The following is a 19,704-nucleotide window of genomic DNA, read 5'->3' on the forward strand; positions in this document are numbered from 1 at the left end:
TTGTTGAGTAACATTAAACTTCCCTGTGCTACACATGTTGAGGTAAAATGGCTTAGGGCTACTAATCCACATACAGTATTTACTGTTACAGATAGGTAGCCGTGTTGGTCTGCCATAGTCAAAACAAAAAAAAAAATTCCTTCCAGTAGCACCTTAAAGACCAACTAAGTCAGTTCTTGGTATGAGCTTTCGTGTGCACACGAAAGCTCATACCAAGAACTGACTTAGTTGGTCTTTAAGGTGCTACTGGAAGGAATTTTTTTTAGTATTTACTGTGTGTGTGTGAAAGAGAAAGACAGAGAGAGACATAGAGAGAGAAACAGAGAGGTTATAATCACGATGTAGAAATCTGCAAGTCCTCATCGGTGCTCTGAAATGTCTCATTACATTAGCAGCTCTTAGAGGTACCTCAACCAAGAGTACCATTTTACACTTCAAAGCAGTGGTGGAAATGGCAAAGGAGGGCATGCACAAAAAGCTCTTGGTTTAAACACAAGCGGGTGGGGAGGATCCTTAACTGAATTACTTTCCAACAGCGTTTCACTTTATCGCTCCACATTTGGGTAGTGAAATTTCCTCGAGATCTCTGAAGAGCTTCGTCCTACCTAAGTAACTGTTAGATGGAACAGGAACTAGGCTCTCATCGAGCTGGTTTTCCCCGCCAACTTCGTAAGGCCCATCGTCATAGATACCCATTTCAAAATATGACTGATTCCTTTGCTCTGCATGCACCACTCCTAGGGGAAAAAAATATGAAATGGCAAAAAACAAAAAAGTGGGATGAATGACAAAGGAAGGGGGAGCGGGAGGGGAATAAAATAAACTTTAACGCAAACAGAAGACAAAGCAACTATGGTATAATCCTTGTGGGAAAGGGAGGGAGGAACATTGACGCAACACTGTGTAATGGGCCCCATTCTAGACTTGGGTTGAAGTTGCAGGATGCAGCAAATATGTGATGCAATAATAATAATAATAATAATAATAATAATAATAATAATTTATTATTTATACCCCACCCATCTGGCTGGGCTTCCCCAGCCACTCTGGGCGGCTTCCCAAAAAATATTAAAATACTGTAATACATCAAACATTAAAAGCTTCCCTAAACAGGGCTGCCTTCAGATGTCTTCTAAAAGTCTGGTAGTTGTTGTTCTCTTTGACATCTGGTGGGAGGGCGTTCCACAGGGCAGGCGCCACTACCGAGAAGGCCCTCTGCCTGGTTCCCTGTAACTTGGCTTCTCGCAGTGAGGGAACCGCCAGAAGGCCCTCGGCGCTGGACCTCAGTGTCTGGGTAGAACGGTGGGGGTGGAGATGCTCCTTCAGGTATACAGGACCGAGGCCGTTTAGGGCTTTAAAGGTCAGCACCAACACTTTGAATTGTGCTCGGAAACGTACTGGGAGCCAATGTAGGTCTTTCAAGACCGGTGTTATATGGTCTCGGTGGCTGCTCCCAGTCTAGCTGCTGCATTCTGGATTAGTTGTAGTTTCCGGGTCACCTTCAAAGGTAGCCCCACGTATTATTATTATTATTATTATTATTATTATTATTATTATTATTAAATTAAATTTGTATACCGCCCTATACCTGCAGGTCTCAGGGTGGTTCACAACATAAAATCACAATATACAAACACAAAATACATAATAAAAACAAAAACATTCCAATAATCCAATAACACCTGTTTAAAGGGCGTCAGATATCAATGGGGCAAAGTTCTGTTTACAGAGGAAAGTTTTTGCCTTAAAGGTGGATAATGAAGGCACCGCCCAAATCTCACTAGAGAGAGCATTCCACGAGTGAGGAGCCACTGCAGAAAAGGCCCCGTTCTCGTGTTGCCACCCTCTGGAACTTTCAGGGAGGAGGCACACAAAGAAGGGCCTCAGAAGAGGATCTCAGGGGAGGTGGGTTCAGAGAGAGAGAGGTGGTCCTTGAGGTATCGCGGTCCTAAGCTGTGATAACCAAGAAAATTGGCCAAGTAAGAAGAGAAAGAGAAGACATAACTTTTCTCTTGTATTGTTCTCTCAACTCCACCACCTTCAATTCTAATGGGATGGAACTGAGAGCACCAACTCTAGGTAAGGTATTTCTTTGGACCATGTGGTGGCTGTCAGGGGAACAAGGGAGCTTGGGGTGCTCTTTTGACACACCCACCCACCCTCAAAATGGCCTCTTCCGAGCCCCAGTGTACAAACAGCACAGAACTGGCAACGGCACAATAATGGCAAAGGAGTTTTCCTCTGGTGCGCCAAATCATCCTCCAAGAGGGAGGTCCTCGGCACCTTATGTTCCCTCAGTCATCCTCCAGTTTTACTTCCACAACCCTGAGGGTTGATACAAAAAAACTAAGTGATTTGTGCTGAAAAGCTAAGTTACATTCTGAGTCCAAAGTCCACAGACAGTCATTTAAAACCAGGAATTGCCTTAGCTAAAACAGAAGGCAGGTGATGTGGAACACTGGGTCAAGGGGAGATTTTTTTTAAAAAGTACATGGCCTTTCCCAAAGTGGTGCCCTCCAGCTGTTTGGGTCTATAAGTCCCATCGGCCCCCTACCAGCATGACCAACAGACATGCACTGCAACAACATGTGGACAAATTGGGACAGGCTGCAGTAACAGGGAGGATCCTGTTTATCTGTATCTGCAAATGAGAGGTGGTATTTCACAAAGACTCTTCAGCGTGGATGTTTGTTATAAACTTTTTTTTCCAGGCGCTAATACCATAACATTTAAAAATGTCCATTATGTTAAATCCCTGCTGCTGCTGCTGCTGCTTAGGTAAAGAGCCGTCCCCTAATTATGAAAACACACTTCTGCACTATTTAGAAAGCAAGCACTTCCATTTTGACAGGTATACAATATGCTCTCAACTAAACAAACGTGTGTGTTTTTCCTCCGGGCCGTAAAAGAGCACTCTTCAAACCAAGCGCTGAAGCAATAAGTACCTGCAATTCAACTAAAGCAATGGCTCTTTATTTGACGCACCGCATCAGGGTGGTCCAGTTTTCAGAATTTGGAAGGGTAAACTCAAGTACACCTTGCGCCAAGGGTCAAGGGTTTTGCATGGTTCATGTGCCGGGCACAGGGGCACGCTGCTATTTTTGCAGAGGAGAAAGGTCAGGGGAGAATAGAAGGCCACAGCTGTTGGCATGACAGAGTGCAGCCAACAACAACAACAACCTTGTTTTTTTTTTTTAAAATAAAGGTGGTATTTCACAGCTTATTAGCCTAAGTAAGCACAAACCAATCCATTGGCTTTTATTTAATTTGGAGGCCACAAAATTCAACAGGATTTATTTATTTATTACTACTACTACTATTAATGTCTTTTTATTTTTTCAAACACTTTCCCCCCAACTACAAAAAAATTAACAGTGATCTTGGCTGTGGCAACTAACCCTTTTTTGTTCCGGGGGCCACATTTACCCTTGGTCAACCCTTTAGGGCCACATGCCTGCAGTGAGTATGGCCACCCTATAAAAGGTAAAGGTAAAGGACTCCTAGACGGTTCAGTTCAGTCAAAGGTGACTATGGGGTTGCGACACTCATCTTGCTTTTCAGGCCGAGGGAGCTGGGTTTGTCCACAGACAGTTTTTCCAGGTCATGTGGCCAGCATGACTAAACGGGACACCGTGACGGAAACCAGAGTGCATGGAAATGCCATTTACCTTCCCACTGTAGCGGTACCTATTTATCTACTTGCACTGGTGTGCTTTTGACTGCTAGGTTGGCAGGAGCTGGGACAGAGCAACTGGAGCTCATTCCGTCATGGGGATTCGAACCGCCAACCTTCTGATTGGCAAGCCCAAGAAGCTTGCGTCCTGGTAATATATAGTATAGGCCACCCTATACTTTCACATGAGCACATACGCACGGGGGTGGAGATTACATTAGGGCTGGGCGATATATCGTCCAAAACCGGTTTGAAGTCCATTATCGTGATATCGGTTTCATAATTTTTGACCTGGCAATATATGGCAAATCATGATGTGTGTGTGTGCGCGCGCGCGCACATATGTGCTTTGCAAGAATCACAATGTAAGGAAAATCGTGAAGCCAACTGATGCTTCTCTCGATTCCTGCAGCCCCTGTTAACTCTGCTGGTTCAGCTCTCCCTCGCCTCCTGCAGACGGGAGCGAATCTCAAGAGCAGGCGCCGGCAAAAATCACTATGCGGGAAAAGCCATGAAGCCAGCCCATGCCTCTACGTAGCTCCACCCTTATTTCAGACATCGTGATATATCCGTTTATTGCAATGTTTAGCTGGTGATATATCACGATGTTGAAAACCAGGTATCGCCCAGTCCTAGCGATAAAATGCCCCCCGTTCTCAGCTGATCTATGGATGTTTATGGGGGCGGGGAAATGTGGGAACTACTGGCCTAGATAGACCAATGATCTGACTCAGCATAATGCACTTTCATGTAATTTAGTGAAAGCACCAATTCGGGAGCATGAAAAGCAGATACAGTGGTTCGCCTTGGTTCTCAAACTTAATCTGTTTCTGGGAGTCCGTTCAACTCCTGAAACCGTTCGAAAACCAAGGCACGGCTTCCGATTGGCTGCAGGAGCTTCCTGCACTCAATCGGAAGCTGTGCCGGACGTTCGGATTCCGAAAAAACGTTCGCAAACTTCCAGATATCACTTCCAGGTTTGTGGTGTTTGGGAGCTGATTTTTTCGGGAGCCAAGCCGTTTGAGTACCTAACGTTTTGATTTTGGGGGAAAGAGCATCAATGTAGGTATACAGATCAAGAATCTACAAATAACAAAGTTGTCGATACTGAAACAGCAGACAGACAGACAACAGAAATCATAGAATCGTAGCACTGGAAGAAATCACGAGGATTATCTAATCCATCCCCTTTTTGCCCAACGTGGGGCTCGAATCCACAACCCTGAGATTCAGAGTTTCATGCTCTACTGACTAAGCTACCCCGCAGGAGTGATATTTGAAGAAAAATCCAAGCCATACCTTTCCAATTGTAAGCACCCGGTGCCCCAAACACAACATAATGATAATCTCTGGTAAAAGTGGCAGCTACGCCTTGCTGGCAGGAGCCAAACTTCTCGTGGCCTCGCAACCGGCCATCGCAAAAGCTCCAATCCTCGCCACCCATTTCCTCGCTGCTGGAGAGGTCCTGATTCAGCACGTAGCACTTTCCAATGATATCTCGGGTTTCCTGGATCGTGTTGACGTACTGCCTTTTCTCATAGCGATGGGCACAAGTCTGCAAGGCATTAAGAACACCGTAGGCAATAAGCAAAGCTGAGCTGCCTTATCCGCAAGAGAAACGAAAAGGGGCCACTGGCACTTCAACAGGGCAACTATATGGAGGTTGGCAGGGCTGAGGAATTAAGAGGGTACAATCCTAGACTGGCTGACATCAAGTTCACTGATATGCTTCTGCGTTGAATAGCCAACATGCTGCCATACCAAAGGACAGATGACTTTTAAATCATCTGGAAGTATGCGTTTTTATTTTGCCTCACAATATTTTTTCATTAGGACAGTTGCAGGAAGATATCAGTGAAGCATTCATCAGTTTGATGGCATTATTATTATTATTATTCCGCCTTATACCTGGGGGGTCTCAGGGCTCACAGGACTCACAGGACTCACAGGATAAAATGAAGATATAAAACCACAAAATACATAATAAAAATAAAAACAAAAACCCAACAGCCCCCTTCAAAAAACAACACATTTTAAAAGGGCAAGGGATGTAAATCAAATCAACCCAAGCCCTGGTTAAAAAGGAATGTTTTTGCCTGGCGCCTAAAGGTGTATAATGAAGGCACCAGGCGAGCTTCCCAGGGGAGAGCATTCCACAGATAGGGAGCCACTACAGAAAAAGCCCCGTTCTCATGCTGCCACCCTCCGGACCTCTGGAGGAGGGGACATACGAAGGAGGGGCTCAGAAGATGATCTCAGGGTCCGGGTAGGTTCATATGGAAAGAGGTGGTCCTTGAGGAATTGCGGTCCTGAGCCGTTTAAGGTTTTATAGGTCAAAACCAGCACTTTGAGTTGGGCCCAGAAACTTATTAGTAGCCAGTGCAGTCAGACCAGGATCGGTGTAATATGCTCAAACCTGGCTGCTGAATTCTGCACTAGCAAAAGAACCTTTTTAAAGGTTCTGGAAATGCGTTCTCTTTTCCTTAGAATATGAATGTTGCAATGGTACCTGAAGACCACCGTGACTAAGAATCAAGAGAAGTATACACAGGATGCTAGTGAAACCTGTAACAAAATGTTGAGGTGTGGAGAGCTGTTGTTCCGATTTCCAACCACTCCATTTCCACCCCCCAACATTCAGTCGCCATTCCATGGCCACTCAACATGCGTACTCCCCATTGGACTGTTTCGTGGGTTCCTCCCCGCTAGGACCCCCACACTAAATATTTTTGTGCTTCTGTAGCTTCCAGGTTTCCTTCAAGCCTGCTCTGGCTACATAATGGTGGCTGATAGTAATATAATAGTAGCCATTCTTGACCTCGTAACCAATGGCATTCACGGACCAAAAACTGGAAATAGAGGAAATTATTTCTCAGGCCGATTCCTAGTATTTTCCAATTAAAAATAAATAAAAATGTTCTTTCAAAGTTGGTTGCATTATCGACAACTATATGAAACACATAAAGAAGACAGCAAGAAAGGATTTAGTTATACTAGATCTAGGTTTCAAACGGAAGTGATTGAAGGGAAAGTGAAACTACTGAAGGCCGCATACAGCATACTATTAGAATGGGAGACGAAAGATGAAGAGGTAAAATCAGTTATGATTAAATGGGCACAAGATGTAGGGCACAACATTATGATGGAAGATTGGGTTAAATTATGGAAAACTGACTTAAAATTTACAGACTGTTCCCTATTGAAGGAGAATTACATGAAGATGATGTACAGATGGTACACAACACCAGTGCAGTTAGGGAAAATGTACAAAACTAGTTCAAATATATGTTGGAAGTGTAAGGAAAAGGAGGGGACATTTTATCATATGTGGTGGGATTGTAAGGTAATTAAAAAATTCTGGGAAATGATTTACAACGAATTGAAGAAAATGTTCCATTTAACCTTTGTTAAAAACCCTGAGGCATTTTTGTTGGGGATTGTAGGGAAAGACCTGCCCAAAAAGTTGAAAAACATCTTCATGTATGCGACAACAGCTGCGAGAGTTTTGGTAGCACAAGGATGGAAGACTGAAGAAACCCCAACTAAAGAATCATGGCAAGAAAAATTGACGGACTATGCAGAACTGGCAAAACTGACATATAAGCTACGAGACAAGGATAACTGTGACTTTAAGGATGAATGGGAACCCTTTACAAAGTATCTGAAGACGCAACAAAGCGAACTGGACTCCTTGGCAGGTTTTGAATAAACATTCACAAACCTTTTATTGATAATAATCAGCTAAATAGTTTGAGGATCTATACAACTGTGTAACATGCCAGAAAACAGCATTCCTAGAGAAACCAAAGACTGGAACTGAGGGAAGCCGGGGGGGGGGGCGTTGTGTGGGAGGGGGAGGGAGGAAAAATGGGGGGGGGGGACAAGGATAGTATGTTTTTGGATAATATGTCTTGTTATAATTTTGAATAATTTTTTTTTAAAAAAAATTGTAGTGAGAAATACCATTAACAACATGTTTGCTGAATGGTGATTCATGGAGAACTTACCACGACTTTTCCCCCAGGCCCTTGACTCTGGACAGTAACGCCCATCCATTGGTCTTCCTTGCTTTCTTTACTCAGATCAGCTGAAAAATTATCATAAGGGGATTTTGTTGTTGTTGTTTTTTAAAAAACCCAACTCCTAAAATAACATTTCTCTAGCGACTTACAAACGTATTATTTTAACTATGACTCCGCTGACAGGTAAGGCTACAATTCTATACACAATTTACCTGGAGGAAAGTCTCGTTGGACTCAGTGGGGTTTACTTCCGAGTAGGCATGCATACGATTGCACCATATATTCATTCAGTACCTGAAACTGTCTTTAGATGGCAGTGTTTGCCTACAATATTCACACAGGACGTTTCAAATGAGCATCACTACCACATTTCGGTCTGGGAATATTAATATTATATTCAATTTTGAGGGCATTAAGTGATTTGCAGAGCTACATAATGAAGCTGTGACTCCTCTAGTGCCTTAATTGAGTTTTTTTAAAAAAGAAAGACCTAAAAATGGTTAAGCTCCCCCCCCCCCCCCGGAGAAACCGGAAAGTTGCGTTTCCACACACACACGCCCATGTCAATTCTGCCTTTGAAATCCTAGTAATGTCTGGGAAAATCCAAACGTAATGGCAGTGAGAGGAAGGGAAGCCCTCCCAGGGTGAGAGACTGGAAGAAAAAGGAACGCTTCCAGGTGAAAGCTGGAAGTGTCCTCCAGTTTCTGGGTGAGACAAAGGTTAAGAGCTACCTTTTGAGAGAGGGTGTTTTTCTTTCCCTTTTTATGTTTTTCTTTTAGTATAATAATAATAACAATAACAACAATAACAATAACAACAACAATAATAATAATAATAATACAGTGGTGCCCCGCAAGACGAATGCCTCGCAAGACGAAAAACCCGCTAGACGAAAGGGTTTTCCGTTTTTCGAGGCGCTTCGCAAGACGAATTTCTCTATGAGTCTTGCAATTGTTTTCGCTCCCCCCCTTTTTCTAAGCCGCTAATAGCGCTAAGCCGCTAATAGGGTTGCTTCTCAAGACGAAAAAACCTCAAGACGAAGAGACTCGCGGAATGGATTCTTTTCGTCTTGCGAGGCATCACTGTAATAATAATTTATTTATACCCCACCCATCTGGCTGGGTTTCCCCAGCCACGCTGGGTGACTCCCAACAGAAATAACAAAAACAACAACAACAATTTCCCCAGTCACTCTGGGCAGCTCCCAACAGAATAATAAAAATACAATAAAACATCAGAGATTAAAAAATTTCCCTAAACGGCTGCCTTCAGATGTCTTCTAAAAGTCAGATAGCTGTTTATTTCCTTGACATCTGATGGGAGGGCATTTGCCCTCTGCCTGATTCCCTGTAACCTCGCTTCTTGCAGGGAGGGAACCACCAGAAGTCCCTCAGAGCTGGACCTCAGTGTCCGGGCAGAACGATGTGGGTGGGGATACTGGGCCAAGGTCGTTTAGGACTTTAAAGGTCAGCACCAACATTTGTTGTGTTATTTATCTTCTTGTACAGTGGTGCCTCGCAAGACGAAATTAATCCGTTCCGCGATTCTCTTCGTCTAGCGGTTTTTTCATCTTGCGAAGCAAGCCCATTGACAGCTTAGCGGATTAGCGCTATTAGCGGTCTAGCGGCTTTTAGCGATCAGCTGAGAAGCGACTTATCAGCGGAACAGCTGATAAGCGGCTTAGCGCTTAGGGAAAGGGCGGAAAAAAGCGGGGGGGAACGCGGGAACTCGCAAGATTTTTTCGTCTTGCGAAGCAACCCCATAGAGAAATTCGTTTAGCGAAGCGCCTCCAAAAACGGAAAACCCTTTCGTCTAGTGGGTTTTTCGTCTTGCGAGGCGTTCGTCTTGCGGGGCACCACTGTATTATGAAAAGGCTTTAATAAAAACTTGGCTTTATTAAAAAGGACACAAGCATCAGGAAGTTCTTTGGCGTAACCTTACTAGAAATGAATGAGAGTCGCCCAACAGCATACCAGGCTGATTTAGGTAAATATGGGTTCTGTGCCCATGTCTTAGTCAGAGGCACCATGGCACTGTTCTCAAATAATGGTCAATAACTTCCCAGAGCATAAATTAAAGCAACAAATAAGATTCCACCCCTCCCAAATGGTTTATTATTATTTTTTTTAAAAAATGAGCGTTTGAACCTTGCGTAAAACAGAACAGAACGAAGCCTAGATATTGCTGAGCTCACCTTTCTCATCGAATTTTATCCGTGTGCATTTCGCATTTGGAGTTGCGATGTCACAGCTGTACAACCCTCCAGTTCTATTGGCTAGCTGTGACGGGAAACCTCTTTCTCGAGGGGCACCAACCAGCAACCTGTTGAGAGACAAACAGCAGAACTCTGTCTGAGGAATGGACAGTGGGGGAATTTTGCAAAAGGAAATGCCAAAACCGAGGTGGAGGAAAGCTGAACTTCCAAAAATTTGCAGAAGAAAATACAATCGTACCTTGGTTTTTGAACAGCTTAGTTCTCGAACGTTTTGGCTTCCGAATGCCGCAAACCCGGAAGTGACTGTTCCTTCAGCCAATCAGAAGCCGCGCTTTGGTTTCTGAACATTTTGGAAGTCAAACGGACTTCCAGAATGGATTCCGTTCGACTTCCAAGGTACAAATGTATGCATACATTTTATATTTATTTGTTTTACAATTCCGCTTCTGTCTAGTTTGGATGGCACCGGCTGTTTCCCACAAATAACATATTGCATAGAAAGAAGAGGAGTTTCAAGAGGGCTGGAGGAAATTTAAGGACTATTTGAATAAATATTGTAATATAAAAAATTAGAAATTACTTGAAAGAAACAAATAGGCCTAGGATTAAACTAAGTTATAATTAAATAAATGGGATTTAGAATGTTAAGAAAAGTGAATAAGATGGACTATAATTGGAAATTGTTTTAGTTTAATAATGATATTGGAAAGCTGTTACTTCTAATTACAAGGAAACTCAGAAGGGAGGGATTTGAGGAAGTCAACCAAGATGTTTAAAAGCTTGGATTTGTGAAGAATTAAGTTTGTTGTTATTGTTTATCTGTTTATTGTTCCCTTTTTTTCTTCTTCTTTTTCTGTTTTTGTGTGTCATTTTGCTTTGTGGTTTGTGTTATCATTGTGGAAAATCCAATAAAAAATTATTAAAAAAACAAAACAAAACATATTGCAAGACGTGTCAGAGATTGGCGTGGAGCACCAACTTCCTACCTGAGCTGTTCTTCGCATGGTGGGCAATATAAATGTTGCTGCATTCCACCCCCCTACCCAGCTCTAGTCTAGTCCAGGTGCAACAAGCCTATATTGTCCTAAAACTGAACTTGGGTCTTATCTACAAGTTCAGCAGAACAAGGTGGTAAGAGTAATGGTATGATAGCAGTATGGATCATACCACTTCAGACAGCAGGTATCTACGCCCGTTGCTATTTAAATGCTCCTCCAACTCCCTCCAAATAAAAAGCCAGCAGAGCAGGCCTAGTGAACTCTGGCGAGTTAATCTCCAATGGATTCTTTTATTTGGAATGAGGTTTTCAATAGAAAAAAAGACTAAGATAAGTGTGGCCTGGTGAGAGTCTTAAAGGGCAGATAGAGATGCCTTGAAGGCTGCTTTTGACCCCCACCCAAATCCAGACCCCATCACTCTACCCCAGGCAGGTCCAAAGTCCATTTTGGGGGCCTAATCTGGCCCCTGTGGCAGTTTATTTCTTGGGGTAAAATCCTAAAAAATGTCAACAACATTGGTTGGCCCTTTGGTCAGTCCTCACGGCCCTTCCCTTCATCAAATCTGGCCCTCTTTGAAAAAAGTTTGGACACCACTGCCCTACACAAGTCTGGAGGAGTGTCCATAAGACAGTTGGATGATACCTTGTACGCCTCCTTCCAGCAAAACCTGCCTTCAAGCAGGTGCCAAACATATTGCTCCGCTTTCCTTTGAATCACATCAGCAAGGCCGAGAGGGGAAGAAGAAGAAGAAGAGTTTGGATTTGATATCCCGCTTTATCACTACCCGAAGGAGTCTCAAAGCGGCTAACATTCTCCTTTCCCTTCCTCCCCCACAACAAACACTCTGTGAGGTGAGTGGGGCTGAGAGACTTGAGAAGTGTGACTAGCCCAAGGTCACCCAGCAGCTGCAGGTGGAGGAGCGGAGACGCGAACCCAGTTCACCAGATTAAGAGTCCACCGCTTTTAACCACTACACCACACCAGGGAGGAGTCTTGTCATCTGGGAAGCCCAGGACTTCTATATACGGAGCCCCAGGCTTGTGCCACAGGGAGGTCCCTTCGGTGCTGCTAATGCAGCCATTGGACTTCAACCCCAGAGGCGCACTCCATTGTCTTTTGAGACGAGACAGATTGCAACAAGTCCAATCCTGAATATGGCAGCACCACACATTTACTTGCTAGAAATGGTCCCAGTTTCAAAGCAGGACTCGCCACTTCTGCTATGAAGGGTCAGTGGGAGGAGAAATATGTAGACAGTCAGGGTCAAATGTATATCCAAGGTGGCTTCCCAATTACCCTTGGTAACCTCATTACTGGATGTTTGGCTCTGCATATTCTCTCTCTGGACAGGCCTGTTTCATTCAGCTGCCCTGACTTGCAGTCTCTGAAAGACCTGTTCTCCATGGAAATGTCTAATCTAATCCCTTTCTTTAAAAGTCATTAAAAGCCAGAGGTCATGCCCACATTTTATGGCCGTGAATTCAATAAATTAATCAACACTGTCTGAAGTGCTTCCTTTTGTTTGTCCTGTACCGCCTGTCAATCCATTTCACTAGACTTTTCACAACCTGTATTATTATGAATAACCATTGAATCATCTTCCTCTTCAGCTCCTTGGAAAGAAAGTAAAAACTTCTTCTCCAAAAAAGATTCCCTGGAACTGCTCTACCTTCACGTTCCACTGAACTCAGTGGCATTTACTTGTAAGACAGAAAGCACAGGATCAGACCGAAAGAAGTCAAATGTAGAAGAAACCAAAGTTATTAAATATATATGTGTACAGTGGTACCTCAGGTTAAATACTTAATTCGTTCTGGAGGTCCGTTCTTAACCTGAAACTGTTCTTAACCTGAAGCACCACTTTAGGTAATGGGGCCTCCTGCAGCTGCTGCGCCACCGGTGCCCGATTTCTGTTCTCATCCTGAAGCAAAGTTCTTAACCCGAGGTACTATTTCTGGGTTAGTGGAGGCTGTAACCTGAAGCGTATGTAACCTGAGGTACCACTGTATAAGCGTGTGTGTGTGTAATATGTGCATACAAATATATTTTCCTTTTACTTTTTAAGAAAGGGAGGAAATGAAATATGCCTACAAGTTTCTTTTATAGCACATATATTTAAAGGGCAATAAAAGAGGAATCAAGGTGAAATTTATCACATGCCGCTGATAAACACGCTAGTAGCTGTTGGCTGACAGGACTGGGTGTTCCCTAAGCAAATATGCATTTCCTTTTGAACTTCAACCCACCCACACACAGTGTGTGTGTCTAACTGACTTGGGTTTGTCTTGAGGAACATTCTCAGGACAATTCAAAAATTTTATCAAGCTCCACCTTGTTGCTGGCTTAACCTAACTAGGCTTAAAGTTCTCTGGACCACCACCGTTGGTCAACGAAAAACCTGTCTGGGTGGCAGGACAGAAAGAGAATTGAGAAAACCCACAGCTTTTATTTTTGTGACCCTTAAAATCTTGATTGCTACACCACCTTATGAAACCCAAAGGCAACAGGTTCATTTTTGACAACAACTTTCAATGACTATTTATTGGACTATTCATTGGAAAGACCGTGAGACACAAAACCCCGACCAGGTATGCACGATTCGCTATTGCGAATCATTCCAATTCACAATAGTAGTCTAGAGTTGGGATATGCTGTCTTTAAGGATAGTCTCTAAGAAGACCTAAATGTTAGAGAAACACAAATATATAAGACTAAGGGCTGCCACCCCTGCTTGCCACCCTCCCTTCTTCCACATTCCCTTTTCCCTTTTGACCTGACCAATGTCCCCTTCGTTTACATTTTGACCATCCCCAATTCCTACATTGTGCAGAATGGACCTGCTAGTTAAGGCGGTATTGGTAGGAACACAGAACACAGTGATCAATAGGGCATATAAAAGGTGAGGTGCCTATCTTTCAGGTATTCTGGTTCCAAACTGTGTAGGGCTTTCTACACCCAAACCAAAGGCTGGTAGCTAAATTCCCACTGAAATCAATAGCAAGGCCTGAGCTGTAATTGTCATTCAGAGTGAAATATTCGGCGCCAAACCATTCATTTGATAGCTCTGTGCTTTCGGTATGGCTCTCCTCCCTCGCTGTAAGACCTCTTTTATTTTTAGCTCATTTTTATTCTGCTTCCATCTCACTTTGGTTTTACTAGTTCTTTTCCCAATTATAATGGGACTGCCTGGTAAATCCTCTCTGGCTAGATTTTTAACAAGAAAGAAAAAGGAATAGTGGAAATTTGTGGCTTTACAAAATGTTAGTTTATATTAGGTTGCCAAAGAACTGAGAAAGTGAAGCGGACAATGTCCTGTTTTATTTTTGTTGCGATGGGGGACCCTGACAGGATGGAGCTGGATCTAGAAAGCACTCTGTTCTGTTATTAGACATAGGATAAATGATAAAAAGAAGTTTATTATGTTAACATTTATGAAGCAGCCTTGTTGCAGCTCTATTTATACAAACATGTAAGAATTTTTTTTGAAATTTTAAAAATTACATAACTGCTTTTAAGTACATACATACATACATATTTATTCATGATTTCTCTGGAGTCTATGATTATATGGAAAAAAATTAGTGCTGTTCAGTTGAGTGAATGGTCCCCAAACTGTAACAAGCAATAGTCCACAAGAATTCTACCTCCACTTAGAATTGCTAGGACAGCTGGTTTTTCTACACCTATTTCCATGGAAACTTTGGTATCCACTCACGTTTTTAAGTGACAGAGAGGATGCTGAAATAAGTTGTCAATGCCATATTGAAATGAGACAGCAAAGCAACAATATATGATGGTTAAACAGCATTGCTGGCTATCAGTTTGTTTTCTGGCACAATTCAGTATGTTGGTTGTGATCCACAAAGCATTAAATGGTCTCCATATGAACCTGCCTGGTTGTTAAAAATTCCCACCAGGGTCCAGCCTTTAGTACTTTCTCCTTCTCGCTACCCCTTTCCAAGGCAAGGTGGCTGGCTAACAGAGACTTCTTGGTGGTGGTTCTCCCCAAAGTCAATTTGCACATCCATTACCATGATGGTTTTTCAAGCACAAGGCAATAAAAGCAAAACAAATAAAAGCAGTGTTTGAAAGAGTAGGGTGCTTGTTAATGCTGCTCTTTCTGAGTTTTTTGCTTTTTGCTGCTGTTATTGAGGTTGACTTACGTTTTCAAGGTTAGAGCATTCTTAAACGTCTGCTTTTTATATTTGCATGCTGCTCTGAGCTACTCCTTTGTGGAGAGGGAAAGAAGGGAATAACTTTTTAACAGCAGCAACACAAGGGCAAGATTGCTCTGGAGCTGACAGCTAATACAACATTTCTATCTTTCAGAGAACAAAAAGGCATAGAAAAAGAGGAACGAGGGCGGCCAGACAGGGTAGCTAAAGAGAAACACCATCACTGACTGTGGGTTGATTAACTAGCCTTTCCAGAAAAGTTTCATCACAACTAGTTAAATTTTAGCTAATCCCATTAAATTTCAAATTCTCAGTTCAGATGCTTTCCTTATTAGGCTAGCTAGCTCTGGCTATTGTTTTGTTTTTTAAAGAAATGATGACCCTTTTATACAAAGGAATGATTCATTCATTAACAACTTCACTGAAGACAAAAGGTTTACATTTAAGGAAGAGACAGGATTGTGTTGCCTGTCTCTGGCTGCATGGCAAAGCTCTGCCCATCTGTCTCTTCGTGTCTACATCAGCCTAGTCTGAAAAGGAAGAACAGAACAGCTGGTTTTTCGTTTTCCCTGGCCTCTCTCTTTACTATCTCTTGTACGCACCCGTTCTTGGATTTAGCTATTTTGAATAGTTCCAAGAGAGGCTACTGAATTAGGAACCAGTGCTCCTTTAGCACTCAGCCCAGTTGAAAAGAAATGTATTATTGGTCAGGCCCAGTGGGGGGAGTACATTATAACAGAGAGAAGCTTTTGTAACCTATCAAATATGCACAGAATCAAGGGGTTGGTTTTTTTTAGCACAGTCTCCACTCTGCACTCTTTCCCCTGGGACTTTGAAGGGCTATCTTCTATTTAGAGACAAGTCTCACTGTATTCAGCGGATATTGCTTCCAAGTAAGTAGTCCAAAGCTTGCAGCTTTACTTGCACATAATTCCACGAAGTAATGCTTCGTTTGTCCTTCAAGTTTCATAACTGGACTGAAACTCATCCTTGTGCATTGAAATTGCAGAATGTAATCTAGAATCTGGAGGTCTTCATTTCAGGAATCTAGATTCGCCTGCACACACAACTTTGACCTTGATTCAGTAAACACTTTGATGGACTCAACTCTCTGTTTTTACTGCTCTGCTATCCTCGTCTCGGCTTCCATTTGCTATATTCCAAGTAGAATGCTAGATGTGCTGTCCTACCCACATCTCAAATGTACTTGCAGCAGTATGCTTGCTGAGAGGAACACCATACAGCAGGAGCTGAGAACCCTTTTTTCACCCAGAAGGCAGCATTCCCTTATGGGCAACTCTCCAGGGGTCATGTGCCAACAGTGGGTGGAGCTAGAGGCAAAAGTGGGTGGAGCAATGAGTGTAAATTTTACCTTTGTATAGTAGGCTAGTTTCTACAAACAAACACACACCTCTATACACTCTATCCTGGCAGGCATTTTCAGAGTTCAAAAACATGTTCTAGGAAGGCATAATAATAATAATAATAATAATAATAATAATAATAATAATAATATTTATACCCCGCCCATCTGGCTGGGTTTCCCCAGGCACTCTGGGCGGATTCCAACTGAATATTAAAAACAATAAAGCATCAAACATTAAAAACTTCCCTAAACAGGGCCCCTTTCAGTTGTCTTTTTTAAGTAAAATACCGTATTTTTCGCTCTATTGAACGCAGTTTTTCCCCTCCAAAAATTGAGGGGAAATGTGTGTGCGTCCTATGGAGCGAATGCAGGCTTGTGCCATAGCCGCGTGCAACCCCTCCGGCAGGGAGAGGCTGCACGGGGCTAAAGGGGAAGCCAAAACAGCGAGCGGGATCCATCCCACTCGCTGCCTTGCTTTCTTTCATAGCTGCGCGCAACCCCTCCACAAGGAGAGGCTGCACGGGGCTATGGATTCTTTAGCCCTGCGCAGCATCTTCCGGCAAGGAGAGGCTGCATGGGGCTAAAGGGGAAACCAAAACAGCGAGCAGGATCCATCCCACTCGCTGCCTTGCCTTCTTTCATAGCTGCGCGCAACCCCTCCACAAGGAGAGGTTGTGTGCAGCCTGTACACTGCTCTTTGGGGCTGGGGGGGGGAAATATTTGTTTTCTTGATTTCCCCCCGAAAAAAAACTGGGTGCGCCCTATGGTCCGGTGCACCCTATGGTGCGAAAAATACGGTAGTTGCTAATTGCCTTGACATCTGCTGGGAAGGCGTTCCACAGGGCAGGTGCCACTACTGAGAAGGCCCTCTGCCTGGTTCCCTGTAACCTGACTTCTCGCAGAAAGGGAACTGCCAGAAGGCCCTTGGCGCTGGACCTCAGTGTCCAGGATGGATAATGGGGGTGGAGACGCTCCTTCAGGTATACTGGACCGAGGCCATTTAGGGCTTTAAAGGTCAGCACCAACACTTTGAATTGTGCTCGGAAATGTACTGGGAGCCAATGAAGATCTTTCAGGACCGGTGTTATGTGGTCTCGGCGGCCACTCCCAAAAGCATTGAAGGAGACTGTGAAGTAAGACCAGTGAGGGGTGAAGTCTGGAGAGCTGCAATTGAGCCCCTGAACCTGAGGTTTCCTATCCCTGCTGTACAACATTGTAGACTGGGCTTCTGCAGGTGGGTCGTGACCACCCCCCTGTGTCACAGCCTTATCTTAGACGGGTTGCAAAAACAGCAGTACAATAAGTAAAGATGGGGGTCCCCAAAAAGATGTAAGTCTGTAATTATGGACATGCAACAGCCAGTCACAGATCCCTTAACAGGTGGAAATGCTTGACGATTTATGGTCTTTGCTACAATGGCCAGGAGCCATCAAATGGTAGCACACCTTCTATAAGTCAGTCCTCCGTCTAGGCACGTCGCAGTGCGGTTTCTAGACACACTTTCCCCCCTCGGAGCCACTTTTCATACGATGAGAACATAACTTTAAGTTTTATCAGGATATACGAGGCTGCTTTATATGTTAATAAAATAAGATGTGCATTGATATTCTGTACACTCATCTCTGATCTCAGTGCTGCCTCTGCCAACTCCTTACCCAAATGAAGATGACAGAACCAATGTATAATAACCTAAAGCTACTTAACTTAGCCGTTATAATTGAATTGCATTCCAGTAAGGATTATATACTTCCACTTCGTCACCACAGTGTAATACCCTGCCTGTCTTAAATAAAATTACAGGCAGCTTTAAAACTGTCACGGCATCAAACACAGCACAGTAACCTTGTTTAGATGTCATGGTCAAACTATCAGGATCATGTCTCATGCCCTACATGCTCCATTGTTATCTTTCCTTTTCTCCTCATGAACTCTGATTTCCACCCCACCCCATCCCACAATTCCATGGTAATCTAGTTTACCACAATCTCCAAATCAAGCAAACTATTGCTGCCACAAACCATAGTTTGCCTCCAAACCACAACTGAAAACCGATTCCAAACCATGGTTTCTATTTTTGATTAAGAGGGGAACTACAGTTAGTGGTAATGGCCTTTTGCCTGATTTGGACTTCACAGCGAGCTACATTTATTGTGAACCAGGAAGGGCAGGAGACAATTGGAGAGGCCCTGGACCCCAATGTTCAAAACATGGCTTGCTCATGAACTTTCTTCCCTCCCATTTTTTGCTGTGTTATATCTTTTTAGTTCATGAACCTGAGGGCAGGGACCATCTCAGCACTGATCTGTGTAAGCCACACAGAGAGTGGCTTACATAAATAAATGGCATACATACATAAATGAATGACATCTGAACCAAGGTGATGTCTGGCAAGAACTGAAGTAGAAAATCCAACGAACTATTTCAAATCTCTGGGGTTTCTAAAATTTATAATGAAGGTGGAAGATCTCCATATTTTTGATCCTTTACTCAGTTTAAGAGTACAGTGGTACCTTGGTTCTCGAACGGCTTAGTTGCCGAACAAATCGGCTCCCAAACGCCGCTAACCCAGAAGTCAGTGTTCCGGTTTGCGAACATTTTTCGGAAGCCAAACATCCAACACGGCTTTTGCTTGAGTGCAGGAAGCTCCTGCAGCCAATCGGAAGCCGCACCTTGGTTTTCAAACGGTTTTGGGAGTTGAACAGACTCCTGGAATGGATTAAGTTCAAAAGCCAAGGTACCACTGTAACATTCTTTTTGTGCAGAACTTCAGAGCAAGGATAAACCCAGCCATGACTTGTAGTATTAAAGCCAAGTGGCCCACGACCATTCACCCCCAACACGGCATGCAATTTTTGGCCTGAATACATGGAGAGGTTAGTGAAATTGCTCTGCTTTCAAGTATTTCTGAGAAAGGATTTTCAGGAGCATCGTTCCTCAAAGAGCTGTTCTACATAGCTGGTTCTATCCTGCAGCTCTGCATTTAACTGCAACTGCCACATCTGCAGGGTAAAGGCGGTTGCCCTCATATCCTCCTTGCGATCTCACCAGAAGCATCTAATTGGCCACTGCCGGAAACAGGATGCTAGGCTTGTTCTAGCAAGGCTCTTCTTTGGGTTATCTGCTCTTATGTAAAACATGCATCTGGAATGGCATGGGAGGGAAAGCAGCTTAGCAGGAATTGTGAATGGGAAATCAGGTGGCTGGGAAAGAATTAAGTACCTTCTCCTTTTATTGCTCAAAATCACACTTTTCTCT

The 19,704-nt window shown here is 43.4% G+C and overlaps 1 protein-coding gene across 2 annotated transcripts in view; it reads right to left on the reverse strand.

Moving 5' to 3' along the window:
- Nucleotides 1–19,704, reverse strand: part of ITGA6 (integrin subunit alpha 6) — a 69,017-nt gene that overhangs the window by 33,203 nt on the left and 16,110 nt on the right. For both annotated transcript variants that reach the window (XM_083705822.1, XM_083705821.1), the window contains exons 2-5: nt 9,890–10,017; nt 7,681–7,760; nt 4,973–5,228; nt 606–737 (exon numbers count right to left, since the gene is read on the reverse strand). In XM_083705822.1, the coding sequence (XP_083561948.1) occupies nt 606–737; nt 4,973–5,228; nt 7,681–7,760; nt 9,890–10,017 (596 nt within the window). The remainder of the gene's footprint in view (nt 1–605; nt 738–4,972; nt 5,229–7,680; nt 7,761–9,889; nt 10,018–19,704) is intronic.

This window comes from Podarcis gaigeae (assembly GCF_964106915.1).
Source record: "Podarcis gaigeae genome assembly, chromosome: 1".
NCBI classification, from domain to species: domain Eukaryota; kingdom Metazoa; phylum Chordata; class Lepidosauria; order Squamata; family Lacertidae; genus Podarcis; species Podarcis gaigeae.